Here is a 12,249-nt window from a genome sequence, read left to right as displayed (position 1 = left end):
TGTCAGCCTCACAAAAATTTACACCACACAAAAATTACCTTCTCTCTCATCACTCTGATCAAAATTACTCTCCAATGTCTACCTCTCCAAAACCCCAAGCTGAAACCGAAGCAAACCCTATCCCAGACATCACCATGGAAAATCTTCCGAAAAACTCAACCAAAGAGATCTCTGAACCTCCAAAGAATGAATCAACCACCGAATCTCAGTCCTCTCGCAAAAGGAAAGCCAATGACATACAAGAGGAAGAGGAAAGTGTTCCGGAACTGGGTGTGAATTATCGAGACAAACCTGCTGCCATGAAAAAGCAAGAGAATATGGGCGAACACTTTGTGACAGGTTTGGCACTCAATTTACCTTGGTGTAGATCTGTAAAATTGTATGAATTGCTTGATTTGCTTGAGTTTCAAAATTGGGTAAACTTGCTGAGTGAATGTTTTAATCGGAATATGTATGTTGATGCTATAAAAGATTTTTACAAAAATTTTAAATACTCTAAGGGTATTATTCATAGCATGGTGTATGGGAAGGAAATTGAATTTGATGTTGTGTATTTGGCTGAGTTGTTTGATGTGCCGAATGCTGGGTATGATTTGTATTTCATAACCAATGTCATTAGAAATCCTATTCCTAAAGCTAACATTGATGGAATTGTTGAGCATTTAGGAGGTGACCCCGAGGAACCCTACATAAACCATAATGACCTAACCCCTCTTGACAAAATTCTGCTAAAATTTGTGTTCAATGACATAATCCTTCGTTCTCAAAAGACAGACAGTGCCAACAAGCTTGACTCTGTCCTAATCTATTGCCTAGCCAGAAAAATACCTATTAATTTTCCCTCAATCATGATCCAACACCTTACCCACTGTGTTCCAAAAGGATGGAAGGTTGGATATGGAAACTTACTCACCTTTGTCTTCGAAAGCTTTGGCATTTCCTTTGCCAAGAAAGAGCCCCTACCTCTCAAAAACATCGAATTCATACAGCCCATATTTCTTGAAAACCATAAACTGAAAATTATGAATGGATGTTTTGAAGTAGTGCTAGAAGAAAAAGATAAGAGGCCAAAGTAAGTGAGTGATGTAGCTGAGGAGGAAGAAAAGAAAGCAGTAGGGGTCATTGAGAAGGTTGTTGAAGATATTCAGAATGAGGGAGAGTAGGAGGAAGAGGAAAAAGAAGATGTAGGGGAGATACTGGAAACAGGGGGAAGGAAAAAGAGAAAAAGTTTGAGGTTATTGAAAAAGAAGGGGAATCCATCTCCAGTGTGCATTGATCTTTCTGGTGCCCAGGAAGAATTGCAGAAGCTCCCTAGTACTCCTACTTCTATTAGGCATGCATCTGCAGGTTTTGCAGCTGAAGAGAGCCTTAAAGAAGTGAAGGAACTGCTCCAGAAAATGCTCAAGGAACAGGAGAAGTTCCAAGCAGAGATGAAGGATTTGAAGAAGAGTGTGATCACTCTTAACGCTGATGTGAAGAAGCTGGTCACAAGCACTGATAAAGGGAGACAGTCCATTGTCAAGGACATTGTGTCTCAAATTAGCAAGAAGCTGGAGGATCTTGCTGTTGATGATGACCAGAGTGCTGCTTCATGATCTTACCTTACCTTGCATCCTTTTTATGTTGATGAAACTCTTATTTCATTTGCTTTTGGAAACAATTTTATTTTGGTCTGTAATATTTTGGGCACTTTTAATTTTCTTTTGGTGAACTTGCAAATTTGGTACATTTGGCCGATGTTTTAAATCGATTTTGGATGATTAATACCTATGTTTATTCTACTTGTATGCTTTGTGAATGTTTTCTCTCTATGCATGCTTCTTGTCTTAACACCAAACCACTTAGATGGTGCTGTGTTATGGTATATTATTGCTTGTGTGTTGGTTTTTGATAATACCAAAAGGGGGAAGAGATGCAAACTATCAAGGAAACTTAATCATTCTATGGTCTCTGTTCGAAATCTTCACAAGCTTCCTACTCTCTAAGCAGGTATAATGTATATACAAGTTTTTCCTTAGTTTTCCATTTCAGCATTGCTTTTATTTCTTAGTATTAGTTCCCTTTCTGCATTATACTTTGTTTTTGCATTTTCTTTCTTTTAGAATAGGATGGATTATCTTTTTTTCCTTGTAAGTAAGTTTGGTTTGTTTGTCATCATCAAAAAGGGGGAATATTGTTGGATTTAATAATTTTGATGATGACACAACCTCACTTACTTACAGACTAATAAGAGCTTGATTTTTTAAGTGTGTGATCAGATGCAATGACTAGGAGAATTAAGTGTCGTGCAAAGATACCATGAGGAACAAGAAGGCCAGAAGCAAAGCTATCCAAAAAGAAGAGTTCCTTTGCAAGAAGTGGTGCTTCAGAAATGAAGACTTGAGAAGAGAAGGTTCCCCTCAGGGAACAGAAGCTTCAGAGAAAAAGCTTCACCAGAGAAGAGAAGTTCCCCTCAGGGAACATAAGCTTCAGAGCAGAAGCTTCACCAGAGAAGAGAAGTTCCCCTTGAGGAACAGAAGCCTCGAAGTAGAAGCTTCAACAGAGGACATGAAGACTAAATATATTTTAATATTTTAGGATTTATGTAAGTATGAGAAATTAGTTACACTCGAAAAAGCTGTGTGGAATTGGTCTAAGTTGATAAAATTGTGCATGCTAGTTTTTAGGAAAACTCTTATCTTCTAACGGTTATCTTTTTCCTAACAAAAAGATTTTATTTATTCTGATTTTTGAAAATATCTTTTGCAAATAAAATCTTCCACGTTTTCTAAAAACTTGTGGCCTACTCCTCCATGATCTTCTTCAAGTCATGGTCTTGCACATTGAGTTCATGTTTCCTAAATTTTAGGAACATGATCTTCTTAGTGGGTTGGAGTAGTGGCGTAATGGATTTGCTGCACAAAGAAGTTTTTCTTAAACGAATTTGATCTATAAATAGTCTTTGAAATTAGTTGGAAAAACTCACCTTTACTCACATAAGTTTTCAAGCTTAATTCGAGTTAAGTGTCAATTCCACATAAGTGATATAGAGTGTTCTTATGTTCTTATACTAGAGTTATTGATTTTTCGAGTTGTAATTTGGGGAATGGGGAAGTTTGATTGAATTTCTGTATGTGAGAAAGAGAAGTGAGAAAGAGAAGAGAGATAGAGAAGAGAAAGAGAAGAGAAGAGTAACAAGTTGGGTGACTTGTTCCTCGGGGTTTCAAGTTCGTTGAGGAACTTGAAGTTTGAGTCTTTATTTTGTAATAGGAACATTTTCCCTATTCTAGTGAAGATTCTTTTCCCAAAATCCCAAGTGGTCGTGGTTTTTCTCCTTTTTAGGGCCAAGGAGTTTTCCACGTAAAAATCTCTCTTGCATCTTTTAGTTCCTTCAGTTTATCTTTCTGTTCCTTTAGCTTACTTAGTTTTAATTCCGCAAAAAGTTTGGCTAAACTCTCATACTACAATTCAACCCCCCCTCCTTGTAGTATTCATTGAAACAACAAGCGTTTCACCCTACCATAGATGGACAAACTGAGAGAACCATTCAAACCTTGTTGGAGGACATGTTGAGAGCTTGTGTTATAGACTTCGAAGGGAGATGGGAAGATAGCTTGGATTTGATTGAATTTTCCTATAATAATTATTATCATGCGAGCATAGGTATGGCTCCATTTGAGGCTTTGTATGGAAGAAAGTGTCGTAGTCCCAATTGTTGAAACGACATAAGTGAAACAATGATTCTAGGGCCTCAAATGATCGAAGATACAGTGAAGTAAGTAAAGAAAATTCAAGCCAAAATTCAATCAGCTCAAGATCGCCAAAGGAGCTACGCAGATTTGAAGCGTAGAGAAGAGGAGTTTGAGGTTGGTGATAAAGTGTTGCTAAAGGTGTCACCAATGAAAGAAGTGATGAGGTTTGGAAAGAAGGGAAAGCTTAGTCCAAAGTATATTGGCCCATATGAGATACTGCAAAGGATAGGTAAAGTAGCCTATAGGTTAGCCTTACCTATGGAACTAAGTAAAGTGCATGATGTATTTCATGTATCTCAATTGAGAAGATATATCCTTGATAAGTCTCATGTGTTAAAACTTGAAACCATTGAGTTAGATCAAAGCTTAACCTATGAGGAAAGACCTATCAAGATTCTTGACAGTAAAGTGCGTAGTACACGCAATAAGAACGTTAAGATTGTGAAAGTGGTATGGTCTAACCAAGAATATGAGGAAGCCACTTGGGAAGTCGAGGATGAAATGAAAAAGAAATACCTAGAGTTGTTTAAGGTATGTTGAGTTACGGGGACGTAACTCGTTTTCTTTAAGGGGGGTAGAATGCGGTAGAATTTCGCGCTTTTTCCCTATATTTTTAGTGATTTTTGTGCTTTTTGCACAATTTTAACGAGTATTTTGAGTAATTGTGTTCTCAAAGAGACACAAAAAGATTAAGGTATGACAAAAATTACAGCAATATTATACAAAGTGAGGAAAAAGTTTGAATTTCGTTTCCTAAGTTTCGGGACGAAACTTCTTTTAGGGGGGAGGGGTAGACTATAATACCCCGTATTTTATACGTATTTTATTTTAAATAAGTATTTTGTGAGGTATTTAAATAATTTGAAATGAATTATTTATGGCATTTTAATTATTTATCCTAAATAAGTTTGTAAATATTTTATAAATGGAAAGTTTTATTTAATTAATTATTTTATTAAGTTGGGATTTAATTTAGGAAAGTTTTATTTTAATAAAGTTTTATTAGAAAAGGGATAAGGAAAGAAAAAAAAAAGGAAGGTTTAGGTAAGAAGGGTTTCTAGAAAAAGGGGTATAAATATTCAACACTTTGGCAAATTAAACTTTGCCGAGAGTGGAGAATACCCAAGGTAAACTTTCTCTCCCTTCTCCTTTATTTCTTTTTCTTTTTCTTTCTTTTACCCTTCCCCTTTTCGGCACTCATCACCGTCGGCCACCATCAGCAGCAGCCGGTAGCAGCAGCGGCCCCACCAGCACGGCAGCAGCCGATTGTGGTGTCGTGGCTGTTGTCCGGCCACCTCTTTCGAAAAAAAATATTTGTTCTTTTTTTTTCTTTTGATTAATCCTAGATCTAATTATAAATTATGAGTTTTATGATGTTTTCATGATGATTGATTTTAAGTATGGTGTAAATTAATTTTTAGACTTTAATTTTAATTAAAAAGCCCCAATTTTGAAACCCTAGATTTATCAATAATTGATTATTGAAGGAATATGATTTAGGGTGGTTTAAACCTTTAATTTGAGGGTTTTAAAGTATAATTACAGCAAGTTTTCATGAATTAATATTGCTGGAATTTTTGTAAAAATTAAGTTTCTTGAGGGAATTTTGACTACCCATTAATTGGGATTAAAGTATGAGGTTTTAAATTAATTTCAGCTTGTTTTAATTAAATTATGAGTGGTTTAATAAGAGTATATATTACAGGAAATTTGTGTGGAGTAGATTTTAATGCCATATTATGATTTTGGATTGTAGGATACTTTGAAGTGAGTGATTTTTATTAGTCGTGGCGATTTTAAAATCGTATACAAGGTACGTTCGCGTACTTAGCATATTTTTTATGATGTAGTAACATGCTAGGGTTGATTATTTAATCCCAAGTAGTATCATGATAGATTGTGATTGGAAATTGTGATTTGGTTGATATTGGTGATTGAATTATAAAGCATGATTTATTTGTGATGGATTAATGATTGGAAATAATTATTTTGGCATGTTGAATATGAACCACACTTTTATTTATGGCATGATAGAAAGCATGTTTAATTAAACTACATGTTTAATTTGGTTTGGAATATTAAAAAGGAATTTTATTATGGTTCATATAATTTTTATTGATGCTATAAGCATGAGAAAGGAACTATGTAAGTGTCTATGTACACGAGGAATAAATTATATGTTGGTGCCTTAGTGCACTTAAGGTATTTTCAACACCGAGCGATAGGATTTGTGGCGCATTATGTGTTTAAGGTGTCTTTGACACTGAGGTAGATTTAAAAAGGGTTCAACATTAAAAATTATATGGTCACTAATCATTCAAGAATTAAATTGCTATGTTTGATTGTTTGAATAATTATTATGATTGAATAATTATGGTTTGAGAGTCATAACCAAGTTTTATAATATGTAAATAACGTAAAGTGAAAGAGATTACGCACCAATTCAAAACTCTTGGAACGTATATACCTTGAGTATGAACACATGGGGGGAGTTATGCGACTTTATATTTGACCATAAATTCTACTGGGAGTACAGGACGCTGTATTTTCCTTTTATTATTATGTGCCGGAATTCCGCCACTTACGAGTGGTTCTTTTATACTGGCACAATTAGCTCCCGTGTTAGTACCCCTTTATTGGGGCAGGTTAAGGGGAAACTCATTCGATGCATAATCAATACTAAATAAATTATTTAGTTACTTAGTTGAGAAGTCTTGTTGTATGTTGTGTGCTTGTAAACAGGTGCAACGAGGTAAGTTGTGTGTTGATAGGTGAAAGCATGTTAGTGTGTTTAAATACGCTTATGTACTCAGCTTTGCTGATTGTGTGTTTGTGTGTTTGTTGGCCTTGTCTTTATCTTGGCCCTATGATGACCCATTTTTAATGGATAGTAGTGGAAACAAGTAGAGAGAAGCTTTTCAGGTGATGAAGCATATTCATTATGGGCATGAGTGAAGAGTGAATCATGCTAGTTTCCATAAGTTTACGATGTGTTTATTGCTTTCATTATTTTATTTTATTATGTTTGTGAGTCTAACGCAGAGGTTTTTAAAGTTTGTTTGGATTGATAAGGGCCTACAATGGTTCCAAGTTTTAGGTTGACTTTGTTTTACTTTGGTTTAACTTTACTTTTGTTGGTTGACTTTTTAAGTTGAGTCGTTTTGAATGTTTTTAAAAGTAGTCTTCTGTTGTGTGTCTTTGATAGTTGCCTTAGCCGTTTTCACGGTGGCGGTAATATCTTAGATTTTTCCTATTTTTATTTTTAAAAAGGGCAAAACAGGTATTTAAAGGAAAGGAATTTCTAGGATATTACATGGCCATTGAATTTTAATAAAATATATAGACATAAATAGATAGATAGATATTGCTTCTTAATTACTCCGTACATTCAAATGTTTGTGTATAATAAAACCTCTTAAATCTATGTATATGAAACTTTATAAAATCCTACTTGTAATAAAATACTAGCTAATGCAAATTTAATCTCTCTTGATCTTATATAAATTCATTAATACATATTCATTCGATTTTATTAAATGGATGAAGTGGTCATAACCTATAATACATAAAACTCATTGAGATATTTAGTAGTGTTCTTAATAAGATATAAATATAGTATCATTTGATCATGAGACATTTCAGCTTAATTTTAGTTCATTTCAGTTTAGTTCAGTTCCTAATTTCCTTTTCTCATAAACAATTCATTTCAGCTGTATTCAGTTTAGTTCAGCCCCAATCAATTTATTTCAATTTAGTTCAATTATTTCCAGTAAATTGAAATAGGTCGTAAAAATCTCTAAACTCTAATTCGACTTTTTTTTTTCAGGAAGGAAAATGATTTCATTATAAAATCAATTTATAAAAGACTCAAAATATTCTACTGTGAATTTAAAATGAACTAATATTAAATAAATCAACCCCTACTTTTTGTACCAAATTTGTAATGATTCAAATCAATAAAATACGTAGTAACAAAAATTTGAACTCATATGATTATTTAATGTAATTTCACGAGCTAACAATGACTTAGGGCCTGTTCACATTTACTAAACTGAGCTGAATTGAACTGGACTGAATTGAACTGATTGGAGCTGAACTGAACTGAACTGAAGTGAGCTGAAATGAATATTTTTATGAGAGAATGAAATTAGGAGCTGAGCTGAACTGAACTGAACTGAAATTAAACTGAAGTGAACATACCCTTAAAATAAAATGTTACTTTGATTATTAAATCAAATTATGGATATAATTTTTCTTTTTATCCATCTTTACCACATTTTATCATTAATTTGTAAAAATAATTTAAAAGCTTTTAGGTCAAAAACCCTACTGGGGTTTTAAAAGTTTGCTTGTACCTAATTATATGACCCAATCTAAAGGCATATCCTTTCCATTTTACTTGCAATATTGCAATAGTTTGATGTTTACTAATGTATAATTTCAACCATTTTTACCTTACATTAACATTAAGTAAAAACTATACAATTTTCTTTGGAAAAGGTTTTGCGTGAGGCCGTTTCACATGAGTCCATCCCCACCCACTGTCACAGTCACTACCCAGCCACTTGTTGGCGGCCGGCAACCACCTTCCCCCTCCCATCCCCCGGCGCCGGCGCATTAAAGGTAGATGAAATGAACCTGAAGCAAGTGATGGTTACGACAGAAGGAAAGTATGGAAAAAGCCGAGAAGTTCATCACTGATTCTGAAAAAGGGCAAGACCAGATTGAAGCACACATCGAAACCTACAAATGTTCAGTAACAGGTGTTGATGAATAATGCATACAAAACACTTACAAGTACAGACATAAATCGCTGATGAAAACTATCGTGAATCTTACAAGGTAAGCCTTCTGAAACAACTCAAAGTAACCTCTAGACTTGATAAAATGGCCATGGTTGAGAATTGGGGTAAAGATTGGAGGAGAGAGTGGATTAAAGTGGGTTCGTGAATATCATATCAATGAATATCTGAGCCTCAGAAGGTATCGATGTAATTTTATTGAAATTTTGTCTAATATTTGATCAATATTGTCTAATATCTGGTACTTATAAACCAAAAATCTGACTATAATAATCTAATTTCTGACACTTTTAATCTAATATCTGATAATTATAATCTAATATCTGACTATTATAATCTAATTTCTGACAATTAAAACCTAATATCTAACATTTATAATCTAATATCTGATAGTTATAATCTAATATCTGACCATTATTATCTAATTTCTAACACTTTTAATCTAATATCTGATATTTATAACTTAATATCTGACCATTATTATCTAATTTCTAACACTTTTAATCTAATATCTGATATTTATAACTTAATATCTGACCATTATTATCTAATTTCTGACAATTAGGGATATTTTTTTTCCTGTTTGTATGACCGGACTCACGCAAATCTGTTCTACACAATACTTTCACTTTTCTTTGATATAATAGAAGTGTATAATGAGATAAATCTAGCAAGATTTCACATGACCAAATTTTGCACATTAATCACTAAAATGTGGTCAAACACAAATACATGAACAATGTCAAATATCAAACGGTTACAAGTAAAATGAAATGGATGAAGTATGACACAACTCCATTTTGAAATTGACTGTAAAATTAAAGAGTATAATATTTTTTATTTTATTTTTTTGAAAAAATAAAGAGTATAATATTGATTGTATATATATAATCTAGTACTAGTATATCTAGTAAGTAATATTATATGACTTGACATAAATTAGATCCAAACAATCCGATCATCACTATGAGTTAGATAAAATGGAAGCAAAATACGGAGTAATATATAGTTAGACCATGTTCACTTCACCTTAAAAAATAATATTAAGTAAAAATAATTTCAGTTCAGTAAAAATAAGTTCAATTCGATAAAATTAATTTCAGTTCAGTAAAAATAATTTCAGTTCAGTAAAAATAAGTTCAGTTCAGTAAAATTCAGTTTTCTTAAAGAAGAATTATAATAGAAAATCAGTAAAAATAATTTCAGTTCAACAAAAATAATTTCACTTCAGTAAAATTAATTTAAGTTCAGTAAAAATAATTTAAATTCAGCAAATATAATTTTGTTTCAGTAAAAATAATTTCACTTCAACAAAAAATAAGGTAAAGAGAACAGGTCTTTACTCCGTATTTTAGAAGTACCTTCTTGCATTGAATTGGTGCTTATTTTCCTTATTATATTCCTTAGTATCAGTGCATGCACAGACAAATCAAAATTTAAGTAACTAATTTTAACAAAATTATCAAAATTAAAAATGAGATGTACTGATAAATTTAGTGTCGGAGGAAAGAGAACCAGCATTAAATTTCACAAATCTCCATAAACCCAAAAAATTACCAAAATGCAACAGTCACACGTAATCAATGAAAGAGCAAAGTAGTAAACAAAAATCCAATCAAATAAAATGAATAAATAGAAAGTGGAAGATTTATGGTAATCTTTGAATGAATTATTAAAATACAACCGTGGGTATTAAGCTCAACTATATAATGCTTGTTATGCTTCCGATATTTTAGCCTTCAACCTCCCACTCTCAAATCTTAACCACTCTTACTTTGACCCTTTTTAAGTAAGAGATCTTCATATCAATTGCAAGGAACACACACTCTCTCTTCATTCCTTCTAGTTTACAATGGCGATCAATTGTACCTTTGCTTTCGTCTTGGTTTCGCTCTTCTTCTTAGGTAATTTTTTTACTCTAATCTTCTTGCTATAGAATGATATGTATGATAATGTATACGTGGACGACTAGTACACCTTCTTGATAGAGTGAGTCGATTGTTTCTTTTACTTTATTGTGTGTTGACTTGAAAATTTTAACACTTAATTGTATACTTTTTTTATAGTGTTAATTGAACTTACATAAATTTTACACTTTATAGTTACTATTAGATTTATTTGCTGTTGCGAAAAGAGGTAATATTGTAAACATGATTCATTTCAATACCACGTCAAAGCTTTAACTAATTAAATTAATTGGCATCTACTTTTGTGTTTAAAAGTAGTAGGAGTATAACACGGAGTAATGTATTGTATAGGAGTAATTTCATAATTTTTTGGGTTTATAAAGTACAATATGCCTGTATGTGACCACCGTCCATGTTTATTTTTGCATATGAAGGTGTTTCAACAAACAGGGTATCAGGGACAATTTTTACTCTCCTCAACACCTGCCCTTACACCGTCTGGCCCGGTACGTTATCGGGAAACGGACCGGCACTCCTTGGTGAAGGTAGCCTCACATTGTCACCAGGATCAACAATACAAGTTAACCCCCCAGCAGGCTGGTCAGGCCGGTTTTGGGGTCGAACAGGATGCAACTTTGATGCCTCTGGTGCAGGAAACTGCTCAACCGGTGACTGCGGGGGGCTCCAATGCATTGGAGGAGGTGCCCCGCCGGTATCCCTAGTAGAGTTCACCCTCAACGGGGCCGATGGACAGGACTTCTATGACGTAAGCTTAGTAGACGGATACAATGTGGGAATTGGTGTTAAGCCTACCAGTACAGGAACAGGGAAATGTCAGTACGCAGGCTGCGTTGATGACCTTAACACGTCGTGCCCACCTGAGCTACAAGTCACGGTTGGAGGGGCCGTGGTGGCGTGTAAGAGCGCGTGTGCAGCGTTTAACACGCCGGAGTATTGCTGTACTGGTGATCATGGGAGTCCGCAGACGTGCACGCCTACGCACTACTCGGAGATGTTTAAGAATGCGTGTCCAACGGCTTACAGTTACGCCTACGATGACGCCTCTAGCACCTGCACTTGTACTGGCTCGGACTATTTGATCACTTTCTGCCCATCATCTGTTTAACAAATATTGTCACAAGATCGATCGAACGACCGTCATAGATTTTTTTTTGTTAAGAATTCTTAATTCGTATTATTATTGTCATTGTCTTAGAATTCAATGGTAGAATTGTTAGGAAAGTACTACTAGATTATTCTGTTTTTAGTATAAGGTTTATTAAATTGCTGTTATGATAATTAGCCAATTAGGACTAGAATTTAGGAGTATTCTTATATATTGATTGGAATTGCATACCTTATTCTTAGAATTATTAACTTTATGATAATTGATTTGCCTAACCATATCGATGAATCAATCAATTACATACTCGTGCTAATAAAAGCGAATCTAGGGGACACTTGGCAATGCATCAATAATCAATCAATCATCAATAATCATCAATCAATAATCAATAATATATACTAAAAGACACACCAGCAATGACACGTGTCATCTCCTAATGTCGTGTCCTTAGGTTTTTTTTATAATTTTATTTTTTTTTTACAAAAAATTGTATTTAATAAACATATCTCTTACTAAAATATAACAATCTTTATTGTTATATTTATGAAAAGATTTGATATATCCTTCCAAAAAAGGAAACATGTAAATATAAACTTAAATTGTCATTAATAATACAACCTTTGGGCCTTTTTTTTATTTTTTTTTTAATTTTTTTTTTTAATAATACAACCTTTTGATTGTTT

The 12,249-nt window shown here is 33.5% G+C and overlaps 1 protein-coding gene across 1 annotated transcript; it reads left to right on the top strand.

The window, feature by feature from the left end:
- The first annotated feature begins 10,385 nt into the window (after window positions 1–10,385).
- LOC145568610 (pathogenesis-related thaumatin-like protein 3.5) lies at window positions 10,386–11,566 on the top strand. The gene is made up of 2 exons (XM_081628043.1): window positions 10,386–10,437; window positions 10,875–11,566. Exons 1-2 carry the CDS (start codon window positions 10,386–10,388, stop codon window positions 11,564–11,566), a joined length of 744 nt encoding a protein of 247 aa, XP_081484169.1.
- Window positions 11,567–12,249: the final 683 nt, after the last annotated feature.

Source organism: Chenopodium album, chromosome 11, assembly GCF_948465745.1.
Source record: "Chenopodium album chromosome 11, dcCheAlbu1.1, whole genome shotgun sequence".
Taxonomy (NCBI): Eukaryota; Viridiplantae; Streptophyta; class Magnoliopsida; order Caryophyllales; family Amaranthaceae; genus Chenopodium; species Chenopodium album.
This window is presented reverse-complemented; position numbering and strand designations above follow the sequence as displayed.